The sequence below is a fragment of the Aegilops tauschii genome, chromosome 6 (assembly GCF_002575655.3).
Source record: "Aegilops tauschii subsp. strangulata cultivar AL8/78 chromosome 6, Aet v6.0, whole genome shotgun sequence".
Lineage (NCBI taxonomy): Eukaryota > Viridiplantae > Streptophyta > Magnoliopsida > Poales > Poaceae > Aegilops > Aegilops tauschii.
The window spans coordinates 16,520,784-16,533,366 of record NC_053040.3 but is presented as its reverse complement, the minus strand read 5'-3'; the positions used below and the strand labels follow the sequence as shown (position 1 = coordinate 16,533,366).

The 12,583-nt window shown below is 44.3% G+C and overlaps 1 protein-coding gene across 1 annotated transcript; it reads right to left on the bottom strand.

The window, feature by feature from the left end:
* Positions 1–10,253: 10,253 nt before the first annotated feature.
* On the bottom strand, positions 10,254–11,675 carry LOC109760386 (expansin-B2). Its single transcript, XM_020319217.4, has 3 exons — positions 11,336–11,675; positions 11,151–11,260; positions 10,254–10,999 (listed from the first exon to the last, which is right to left on the bottom strand). The coding sequence occupies exons 1-3, from the start codon at positions 11,517–11,519 to the stop codon at positions 10,472–10,474; spliced, it is 822 nt and encodes a 273-aa protein (XP_020174806.1). The 5' UTR covers positions 11,520–11,675; the 3' UTR covers positions 10,254–10,471.
* Between the last annotated feature and the right edge of the window lie 908 nt (positions 11,676–12,583).

Sequence of the window (12,583 nt, the reverse complement as noted above, 5' to 3'; positions counted from 1 at the left end):
AATTGTTCATGTTTTACATTTTTTTTATGTTTTCAACTATTCTTCACTTTTTCGAAAACTGTTCATGTTTTTATTTATTTTTTCGAATTTCCAAACCTTCTTCACTATTTCAAACGTTATTCGCGTTTTTTAGAGAAAATAATTTGCAATTTGCCAACAAATGATTGAAACTTTTCAAAAAAAGAAATATCTACTCTGGATTTAGTTCTTAAATGTGCGCACGGTAGATTAGTCGCTTACACTCAGTAGCTCATGCTATAACGAAGAATGTCCCTTTGTCGAGGGGTTGTGAGTTCGATTCCCAGAGAAGTTTGATTTTGGGAATTTTTCTGCTCGTATGGCGGCACTCAAAAGGGCCGACCCATTAAAATAGCGCCCTGCACGGAAGCACTTTCTCCTTATGCTCGCGAGCTTCACCTAGGAGCTCTCGTGTCCCTTTGTGGGCAAGATACAACCACGCATGTTGGCGCACAGATGCTCGCATCAGTGTTGCGGGCCACGGCTCAGTCCCTCTCCTTGCCATGCTTGCTCACCCGATTCGCATATGGGAGCTCCTATGTGTCGCTCAGCAGATCCTATTTGCCACCCGCACTGTTAGGAAAAGGGCTATAGCTAATATGAACATTAATGACGCATCATGTATGTAGTGTGCCAATGCTATACAGGTGCGCCATTAGTGTCCTCTCCTCATTACTAATGGCGCATCAGATACACGGTGCGTCATTACTAGCAAATTTTATTTTTTATTTTTTTCCAAAACTATTAATGACGCACCAGGGCACAGTGCGTCATTACTAGTTAATTAGTAATGACGCACCACACGCTCTGTGCGCCACTACTAACAATTTTTTTACTTCTTTTTTTCAAAACTAGTAATGGCGCACCTGCGTACCGCGTAATGGCACACCACGTAACAATTTTTTTTTTTGCAAAACTAGTAATGGCCAACCACGGTGCACCTGCGTACCGCGTAATGGCCAACCACGGTGCGCCACTACTAACAATTATATTTTTTTTTTTGCAAAACTAGTAATGGCGCACCACGTAACAGGTGCGCCATTAGTAACCAGGGTTACTAATGGCGCATTTTTAGGTGGTGCGCCATTGGTAATCTGAGATCAGCTAGATATTTTGGACAGCCACCTACCACACTCACTTTCCCCACTTCATTCTCTCCACCTCCTCCTCCAAGCTTGTCTCGGTTGCCTCCTCCTCCTCACATCATTTGCACCATAGATTCACCTAAATTAAGTGGTTAAATTACCTTTTTTGATAGGTAAGTAAGGGGAAATCTTTCTTTATGTTGTAGATCTACTTTTTTCTCTCTCCAACAACACGCACATGCACTTTTTATGGCCTAGATCTACGTATGTTTGTGGTGTTGCATATGTTTGTGATGTTGCATATATTTGTGTTTGCAGGTACCGGTATTTGAAATGCGATAGTTGCCAATATTTTCCCGGAATGTTGATTCATTTCCGTTTCGGCGAGAATTTGGCACTATGCATTCTTTTTTGTTCTATTTTTAGGCAAAGTCATGCCAAAAATTTTCTTGGTTCTAAAATATCGTTTTGCTCTACCCCGCAGGCGACCATGGTCCGCACGATGACCGAAGGCATCGTGAATAGGTTTTTGAGCTCCGCGAAGGCCGAGATCCTTCAAAAGAACGAGACGGAGATAAGATGTCCGTGTCGAAGATGCAAGCTGAAGAGCCTTATTACGGACCCGGATTCCGGACAGGTGCGGGACCACCTGCTCTTGCGTGGTTTCATGGATGGCTATCGGTGGCAAGGTGATGAAGATGACTATGAAGTCGTCCATGGGGGCCGGGCAAGAAATGAGGAAGGGCAGCAAGACAACCACCGCGGAGAGGGCGGGCGAGAAGACGAAGAATCTCCAGGACATGATCACGACGGTGATGCAGTACACAGTCATCATGTGGAAGATGCCAGACATGATGATGAGGAAGATCAAGACGAAGGGCATGATCATGAAGATGAAGATGCCGGAGCAGACGACGATGGACCATCGATGGGCTGGGTGCAGGACCCTCATATTCAAGAGCTGCTTCTCAAGCAGACGGATAACGCAAGAGCTGTCGCCCGAGAGAAAGCCAAGCTGGATCAACTGGAGATAGACGCGGTTACTCCATTGTATGAAGGATGCAGGCCCGAGGATACCCCGCATGAAAGTAACGCTCATGGCTCTGGAGATGAAGGTAAAACACAAAATGACCGACGCATGCTTCGACGAGAACATGTCATTCTGGCACGAACGTCTTCCCAAGGGGAACAAGTGCCCGACCAGTTTCGAGGAGGCGAAGAAAATCGTGTGTCCTCTGGATTTACCGCATGTGAAATACCATGTGTGCATGAACAATTGCATCATTTATCGGGACGAGCACGCGGAGTCTACCATATGTCCGGTGTGCGGCGTCACTCGATACAAGAAGAGGAAGAAAGCTCCTCGAAAAGTGGTGTGGTACTTTCCGATCACTCCTCGTCTGCAGCGGTATTTCGCGGACCCTAGGCTAGCAAAGCTCCTGCGTTGGCACGCGGATAGGGAGCAGAAGAAGCGAGAAGATGACGGAAATGATCCGGAGATAAATAAAAAAGACAAGATGCTGAGTCACCCTAAGGATGCGAGCCAGTGGCAAGTATTGAACTTCGAACACCCAGAATTTAGGGACGATCCAAGGAACATCGTGCTGGGCGCGAGCACCGATGGAGTCAATCCGTTTGGCAGCCACAGAAGCACACATAGCACCTGGCCTGTGTTTGTGTGGATGTACAACCTTCCCCCCTGATTGTGCATGAAGAGGAAGTACATTCACATGAGTATGCTAATTGAAAGGCCGAAACAACCAGGGAACGACATCAATCTGTATCTGGGGCTGCTGAAAGAGGAGCTAGACACACTGTGGAAAACGCCAGCCAATACGTGGGATGCCACAGAGAAAGAATAGTTCCCTATGAGAGCCGCACTGCTCACGATCGACGGTGCACGACTATCTCGGTTTCGGATATCTCGCGGGGCAGGTGGTCCACGGATTTTCTGGATGCGTCAGGTGCATGGATGACACAACGTATCGCCAGCTAGATAGAGATCCCGGGTCTTCAAAAACCGTGTTCATGGGACATCGAAGGTGGCTTCGCGACGATGACTCATGGAGAAAACGCAAGGATATGTTCGATGGTGAAATCGAACCCCGAAGACGCCCGCGTACGAGGAGCGGCGAGGAAATAGACGAGCTGTTGAAAAATTGGAAAGATTGCCCACTGCCGGGAAAGAAGCGAAAGGCGCCAGAGCCGGGAAAGAAGCGAAAGGAGCCAGAGCCGCTGTTGAAGGTATGGAAAACGAGGTCTGTTTTCTGGGACTTGCCGTACTGGAAGATCCTCCGTGTGCCTCACAGCCTTGATGTCATGCATATCACGAAGAACGTGTGCGAGAGTCTGCTTGGTACCCTGCTCAACATGCTAGAGAGGACCAAAGATGGGCCGAAAGCAAGGGCAGACTTGAAATCAATGGGCATCAGGGAGGAGCTTCACGCTAATGATGATGATGATGAGGCGAAGCAGGACACGCAAAGTCGTCGCAAAGGCCAAAAGGCCAAGAAGACCGGAAATGACTACCCTCCCGCGTGCTTCACTCTAAGTCAGGAGGAGATCGAGCAGTTTTTCACCTGCCTCGTAGGAGTAAAACTTCCTTACGGTTACGCGGGGAAGATAAGCAGATACCTAGACTCAGCGAAGCAGAAGTTCAGCGGGATGAAGTCTCACGACTGTCACGTGCTGATGACGCAGATACTTCCAGTTGCAATCCGTGGGATCATGGACGCGCACGTCCGTGAAACGCTATTTGGCCTATGCAACTTTTTCGACGTCATCTCTCGGAAGTCGGTTGGCGTGAGGCAACTCAGAAGGCTACAGGAAGAGATCATGGTGATGCTATGCGAGCTTGAGATGTACTTCCCGCCCGCATTCTTCGATGTTATGGTGCATCTGCTGGTCCATATCATGGAGGATATCATCCAACTCGGGCCGACGTTCCTGCATAGCATGATGCCATTCGAAAGGATGAATGGTGTCATCAAAGGATACGTTCGCAAATGTCACATCCAGAGGGAAGCATACCCAGGGGCTTTTTGACCGAAGAGTGCATCTCCTACTGCACGAATTATCTAGGCATCGAGAATCCCGTTGGTCTGCCCGTCAACAGGCACCTCGGCAGGCTCACTGGATGGGGTCACCGCGATGGTCGCCGCGAAATGCATGTCGACTTCGAGGGTCGACTCGCCGACTTTGAAAGAGCAAACCTAGTCACGCTACAACACATAGACGTGGTCTATCCTAGGGTGGTAGAGCACAAAACCTTTATTGAGAAGACGTACAATGACCGAGGCCAACAGAGGACGGACGGAGATATAATCAAAGAGCACAACTCATGTTTCACGCGTTGGTTCAAGGAGAAGCTTCCGTCGTACCATTTACATGAGGATTCTTCCGCGGAAAAAAACTCATATTCGCCTTGTCACAGGGCGCCGAGCACAACCTGATGACCTATGAGGCGTACGATATCAACGGCTACACATTCTACACCGAGGACAAGGACATGAAGAGCGATGGTTAACGATGGAATGGACCATGTCCTCATTCGTGGCCACATCCTTAGGCGTGGTCGGCCCAACCTCCATGGGCTGCCCCACCTCCTTGCCTTTGTTGTCCGGCCGTGTCAATCTGCATTACAAAGAGCACGCATTATGAAGAGCACAAAGTTCCGAGGTTGACCGCCATCATCCATAACCCCTTTATTTACCCACCCTCTACTTACCCACCATCTCACTTGATCATCTCTCTGTCTCTCACTCTCCCTCCTATCTAACGCCATGAACTCCAGCAGCAACTCCAACCCCTTCCCTTGGGGCATTGGATGGACCGCTTTCTTTCTTGGGTGCTCGCTCGGTGACCACATCAAGTTTGAGGACACCATGGAAGTCTGCTCCAACTTCACGGGCATGGCAGACATGCAGAAAGAGTCAAACGCGATGCTGAAGAAGGCAACACCGGAGGAGTTGGAGACGTTGATTCCTGACCTAGCAAAGGGAGCTATGTCAATCGTCATCCTTCGCTGGGCCATGATTCAGACCGACTCTGACACTCGACGGAGTTCAAGGTAGGCCAAGTACAGAGAGTACATGTGTCCTCATGACCATCATGCCGCAGCATACTTCACGTCAGGGACTGTGGTGGCGGTGGAGGAGGAACAAGAAGTGGTGGCGATGGAGGTGGAAGAAGATGTTGCAGTGGCGATGGTTGTAAGGGCACCAGAGCCAGGACACCGCAGCATGCCAATCGATCTGGACTCCAGCGAGGACGAAGAGACGGTGGTGCAGCTCGAGGAGAAGAAGAAGGGCAAGGGTACCCGCGGCTCCATGCCTCCAGGGTAGCCGAGGCTAAGATCTAGAACTACTGCGTAAGATTTACCCCCAACCGACATTACCCTTGTACTCAATTACGTTCGGTAACCTCAAATCCATCGGTACTATGAACTCATGACGGTGTTATGTTCACTCCTATGACTATTTACCCCGATTCCCCATTGCCCTAACGCGGATCGAACCTAAACGTGGATCGAATGCGAAAGAGTACATGAGGAGGTGAAACAAGTGCTTACCGCCATTGTTGTGCCGAAGGTGATGATGTGAATGTCGGTGAAGGGGGCGGAGGCCGCGTTGCTCTTCTCCGATCTGCTGAACGCTGTCGCCGCCGCTGCCGTCGGTGAGAGTGGGTAGAGGGGATAGGAAGTGGTGAGGTGGCGGTGAGGGTAATAACTGTCGGTGCTTCAGGAAGCTACGTGGCTTCTCGAGCGTTGCTCCGCACATGCAGTCCCGGCCGCCCACATGCATCGAGCGGGCCTGGCTCTGCAGAAACTGCAGATCTAAGCGTTACCAGCGAGCCAAGCCTAGAGGCACTTTAAATTTCATGCGATGCAGACCCAACAATGCATGCGAGCAACCAGAGGAGTCACGAACTTTCCGCGCGGGCCTGGTTGAGGGAAATTCAAGCAACCAAACACATCCTACATCTCATGGAAGCAAAAAATGTGTTTTTTCTTTTTTTTCGAGATGTGCCTCTCGAGAAAGCAAACCTATGTCTCGACAAGATGCAAATATGTGACACTCGTAGAAGGGAAAAAAACATGTTTTTCCCTTTTCGAGAGGCACAACTGTGCCTCTTGTGAAATCAAATCTATGCCTCTTACACAAGGGGTACCCCTTGGTTAGTTGCTCCCCGCTCTTTGCAACAAATTGCCATTGTTTTGCATGCACGGAACCGCATTGGGCCGGCCATTTTTGAACAGTTTTTCAAAATAATGTACAATGTTTTACGAAATCTTGATTTTTTTTTAATTTTGAGCATTTTTCAACCGTGAACCATTCGCGAACATGAAATATTCCTAAAAATTAAGATCTAGCAATTATTTTTGAATTTTGAACATATTCCGAGCATTTTCGAAAACTTGAACAATTATAAAGAAAAATCTAATTGTTTATCAAAATGCAAATAAATTTTTGGAATTCCAGTCATTTTTTGAAAACAAACAATTTTGAAAATCTGAACAAATTTGAAATTACGAAATTTTGATAAAGTTTAGAATTTATTGAAAAATAAACTTGAAACCGAAAAAGAAACAGGAAAAAACAATAGAAACAGAAATGAGCCGCTGTGCGAAGTGCCAACTATTTGTCGTATGATGCGGCAAATAAGGTTTTCCCAACAGTGTTGCTCGCCTGTAGCGACTGCTAATGGGTTGGCCTCAGTACAGCCCATTTGAAAGGCAAAAGATATTTGTTCCACTTTTTTGGTGTAGTATGTATGATAATAAATACTAAGTTTTTATAAAAAAAATTTGGTATTTTGAGAAAAAATTCGGTAATTAAAAATAATCCCTATTTCTGAAAAGTTACATGCAATAACATAAACATTCATGAGTATTCATGTATTTTTAGAGCAATGGTTGTCTACTTTTGTAAAAATTGTTCAGGAAGCATTCATGTAATTATGAATAATTATCAGGCCTTAAAAAACGTTCATGTAATTAAAAAGTTCATTTTTATGAAAATGATTAATATTTTTGAAATAATTGTATTATTTAAATATATAATATATTTTTTAAAATCATGCATTTATAAAAATATCTATGTAAATTTAGAGTTGGAAGAATATATATAATAAAAAAATAAATGAAGAAAGAAGTAACATAGAAAAAAATGTAGAAAACCCAACAACAAGGGCTAGACAATGTTGATTGTTCAGTTATCTAGCAGTTCATGGAACATATAAAATGTAAGCTGTTTTGGTGTGGTTGTGAAAATAAACCATGTCAAACTTGCCACTTATGTTCAAATAAGAGATAATTAGACCAGTGGTGCTTGAACTTGCCACTGATGTTCACTTTAGTGTCTGAATTTGAAAAATATGCCGAACTAGTTCTAGTACTTGGCACCCTTGTTCAAATATGGTGTAAATCTTGTTTGGATACGTCCGTGTTCCTTACTAGGCATATCAGCATGTGCACGGGGTCCACTTGCAATGTTGGAACAGGCTGACTTGCAAAATATACGTCTCTATGACGTCATGTCCTACCTGTCAGTGCACAACACAAAGAACAAATACTATGAGCAAAACTAGGTGTTGAACCTCGCCCATATCACACATTCTCTGGAAATTATAAAAATATGAATGTTATAATCTATATCAATATAAAAAGACACAAAGGCCAAATCCAATTAATATGTGCCATCATCAAACAATGTCAATCCGAAGACCTAGATTGTTCCAATGGTGAGTGTTCAACTTGTTAAGCGTGTAATTAATATCATAACAAATATCGACAATTGCTTTAATGACATAATTAACGTGCAACTGATATCCTACCTAATTTCAATGTGCAATTAATTTTATTCCATATATCAACGTTCATTGCACGTATACATTTAATGGTTAAAATAAATATTCATCTAGTTTAAAAATATTCACGTGACTATAGTAATAATTATGAATAATAAATATGTAAAAAAATTCATATGTCTAAATAAAAATAAATGTAAAAAGCGTATACATTTCTATTTAAAATATTAATACACTTGTAAAAATCATCATGTTTTTACAATAATATTCATGATGTATATAAAGTGTCCATGTTTTAAAAATTATATAGTTTTAATAAAAATTTCAAGAGTTTTACTAAATTTAGGTGTTTCTCAAAATATGTTTTTTAAATAAATGAAAATTGAAAAATATATGTGGAAACATAATTAATAGCCTAGTGTGCCGCCAAGATTATAGATCCTACAATGAGCACTTTTAAAATCATACATACATTTTTATAATTCATAAAATTATTATAGTTACATGTTTTTTAAAATAATACATAAATATCTTTAAAACCTACCTTAACATGTTTGAAAAGAAAGTTAAATTTTTATGCATATTATTTATAATATAGGAATAGTTTAACTTATTTGTATTACTGTTAAAATAATTTACATAATTCTTATAAATTTTAGAAAGAAAAAACACATTCTTAAAAAGGACCACATGAATATTATTTTAAAAACATGAAGATTTGAAAATTAGATTAACATTTTGAAACTTTAACATTATTTTAATTAAATATATGATTACTTTTTAAAATTTTAAAATATGATTCATAGGTATTATTTTAATTACATGAATATTTAAAAGTACACAAACATTTATTTATTATTGTGATTATAGTTTACATATTTTTGTATAATTTCGAAAAAAAGGAAAAAGTACTAACATGTGGAAAATGGGGCACATTGACGGCAACCCATTTAACTCCAGGATGAGCTTAGGGTTCATAAAGCGTATCTATGCCCAACGAAAAGATCAGCTTATCGTATGATGATGGCAACGAAAAGAGGGAGGGAAGAGTGGTTGGATGGCACGGCTGGATCATCCAGTAACAACAGGGAAGTTTCTGGTAAGGTGCAGATGTTTTTGTGGCGCCTTGCCCATGGAGGATATTAGGGCTCAGCGTAATATGTCGACAACAAAACAGTGCACTCTATGTGGAGCACATGATTCCTGCGACACTCCCTCCTTGAATGCTCTATGGCCAGGTGTGTTTGGGCCTTGGTAGATGGAGAACTCGTTAAACATTTGTGCAAGACGACAGAGCCAAACGCAAAACAGTGGCTGTTCGCCATGCTCGACTCATTATCACTTGCAGGTTTTGTCAGATTGGCAGTCACATTATGGGCAATATGGTGGGCGCGCCGTAGTGCTACTCATGATGCGATTTTCCAAAGTCTGGCTGCCACAAATGAGTTTATCCAAAGATTTATCGTTGATATTGATTCACTGCCGAAGAAAAATGTGGAGACAAGACCAGGTGCTAGCTCAGCTTGAGCCAGACCCAAAGCACTACCGGCTGGATACGCTAAGATACACGTGGATGCGGGAGAGCCAAGATCAAGGCTTGGCAGTTCTGCGGCGGCGGTGTGTCGTGATTCAAACGACAACTTCTTGGCAGTTCATCGATAGTTATTCATGGCGTTACTAATGTGCCCACATTGGAAGCGATAGCTTGTCGAGAGACATTGTAATTAGCGGAGGATCTTCATCTAAGAGACTTTGTTGTTGCTTCGGATGCAAAACAAGTGGTCAATGATATCATAAAAGGCACGCATGGAGCTTATGGACCTATAATCAGCGAAACTAGAGAGAGAGAGAGAGAGAGAGAGAGAGAGAGAGAGAGAGAGAGAGTAGTGGGCGTCAATTGCAAGTTTATTTTTGAAGGAAGAGCAGCAAATTATGAAACTAGTGGACTACCTTGTTTTTCTCATTCTTTGGATCAGGGGAGACACTCGTGGTTGATCCAACCCCATGGTCCGTTTTGTATCCCGCTACATGCGGATTTTGAGCAATAAAATCTAGCTTCAACCCAAAAAAAAAGTGTATCTATGCATTCAGGATAGCAAACATAATTGGGTGAAGCGGTAGCACCAGTCGTGCAGTTCAGGATTTTGAAACCCATGTGATTGTTGGTTTGAACTGTATACTTTGCAAGTCGGCCTATCCTGGAACTGAAAGTGGGCCCCACGCCAAGCTGCCATGCCTAGTTAGTAACACAGACATATCCGAACGTGATTTGAACTTGAACAAGAGTGGTAATTAAGTTTAGGCTCCGATGATAAGTTCAACATATTTTTCAAGTTCACACACTAAAAGAAACATCGATGATAAGTTTAAGCACCGGTACTTGAAAAAATACCAGTTCCTTTTTTTGCAAATACGGAAATACCTCTCTGAAGACCTATGCATTTGCATAATTGCATTACAACTTACAAGGCCGGCCTTATCAAACAATAGGTACCGTTTGGTGAGAACTCTGGGAGCACCAACTCGGCAGCGATCAGAGAAGTACGTAATTAGTAAGCCAATCAGTAGAACTGGACGTTGGACCAGTAGGCTTTGTCCGGCCGCCAGTAGGCCGGGATGACATTGTTGGCCACAAGCGTCTTCCCGGAGTCGCTGGTGATGCGCATGGAGAAGGGCCCCTGCAGCGGGCGGCTGGTGTCCATCCGCCAGATGGATCCCCAGGAGCGGCGCATTGGCTCCCAGGACCCCGTCGGGCGCCCGTTCCTGGTCTGCATGAGCTCCATGCGGACCACGGTGCCGTCGACGTTGGCGTACTCCACGAGCACCGCGAGGTAGTTGGGGTTGGATCCACGCTGGACGTGGAAGGTGACCTTCATGCCCGGGAAGTTGCAGCGCACCCTCCTGAACTGCATGTCGATGATGCCGGCGTGGCGGAGCTTGTCATTGAGGCCATTCTTGGCCATGGCCCCGAACGCTGTGCCGCTGAGGTCGAAGTGGTACCTAGCCACAGGGTAGTAGTTCATGTCGGTGATGACCACCCTCCTCGGTTGGCCGGAGCACGATGGGTTGTTGGCAGCGACGCATCGGATCTGAATGAAACACCGGCCGAGCAAACCAAATTAAAGGTCAACGCCCTGATGGATCCATACTTTGCAGGCACATGATAGGTTTGAGTTTGACCAACTAATTTAACCGACACTGTCTGGTGTGGGATTAATTAATGCAGTATTACGTACGTACCTCGTAGCAGCTGCCGCAGCCTGCGCCGGCGTCGAACAGAGGCTCGTTGCCGCAGGACGTCATGGAGGAGAAGGGGTACTGGTTCACGTTCTTGAAGCCACAAGCACCGCCTGCAAATCCAAATGGAGGAGAACAGCATTAGCACGAGGTACGTGATGCATGCAAATGTGTATATATGGGCGTACCGTTGTCGTTGGGGCCGGCGCCGGTGGGCGCACCGTACCAGGTGGCCTTGGCGGGGAGCCAGCCGGAGTTGTAGGATCTAGCGGCGGAGGTGTCGTAGTTGGCCGCAGAACGGACGGACGTGACGAGCACAGAGAGGAGTGCCACAAGCACAAGGGCAATGGCGTTGGTGGAGGCGCCGGCCATATTGGTTGTCTATGAACCTTCTTACTGGACTCGTAGGATATGTACTCGATCGCTGGAGACTCGAGAATTTATAGGCAGGCCAACAGGCAAAATGAGGTGAGAACGACGAGCCGGCGCAAGTTGCAGTTGCATCCGACGAGACGACTACGCGTATGGCGTGTTCTGGGCTACAAGCTCACATGGCTACGGAGAGAATCATGGAGGAATACAGGCACCGCCCGGTTTACGCGCGTACATACGACTATATATAAAATCACATATTGGCGGTGATCACCGAGCATCCGCTAATCATTTGGGGGGTGCACAAGTCAAGTTGTTGATTGCAGACAAAGTCAGACCATCGTCATGCCCTAAGATCAGGCCCCACGTTATATCCCCGGGTCCTGATTCCAGTCATTCCTAATCGAAATGAATTCCACACCTCGGTGTCCCAAGACTCAACACAAAGTAGATGTTATTGCTATTTTAATTTGAAAAAAATGCAAATGAAGTATGAAAAACATGAAACTTAGCATGGTACCCTCATATGAATTAATGTTTTCTGGTAAATTTTTAGAAGATTTCACAAGTCATCACGTACACTGTTTAGAGGCCGACCAATCTTCGAGGAAGTATCTAGGTTTCTAGAGGGAATCGGTCAAATTTGAAGGCAAAGTTGCGGTTACTTCATCGGTTGAGCTTGAAACTCTTTCTAGACTCAAGATAAACCATGACATATTACACATGTCAAAATTTGTGATTTTTGGGCCCATTGCTATATTTAAGTCATTAACTGCATTGTTAGTCATAGTACATATAAGTAAATTCGTACTGCAAGTGCATGATTTGTTTTGAAAGAATGGGTTAAAATCATATTTTTGGTCTTTATTCTATTTCTAGGTCTTATCCAAGAAAAGAAAAGGGAATTCACACCTAGGGGGGGCAAGACTTGACTCCCAACATGGAAGTTAATGTTATTTAAATTCCAAAGAATTCAAATAAAGACTGAAATACATGAAACTTGGCATGTTGCGCTCATATGGCATCAATATGATGTGGCAAAAAATTGAGAAGGTTTCACAAAA

Excerpts from the sequence above, each read along its gene's own strand:
- LOC109760386 (XM_020319217.4), bottom strand. The coding sequence starts at position 11,519 with ATGGCCGGCGCCTCCACCAACGCCATTGCCCTTGTGCTTGTGGCACTC. Across the intron at positions 11,261-11,335 it reads CGCCGGCCCCAACGACAACG|GCGGTGCTTGTGGCTTCAAG; the intron begins GTACGCCCATAT and ends TTGGATTTGCAG. Across the intron at positions 11,000-11,150 it reads GCTGCGGCAGCTGCTACGAG|ATCCGATGCGTCGCTGCCAA; the intron begins GTACGTACGTAA and ends TGTTTCATTCAG.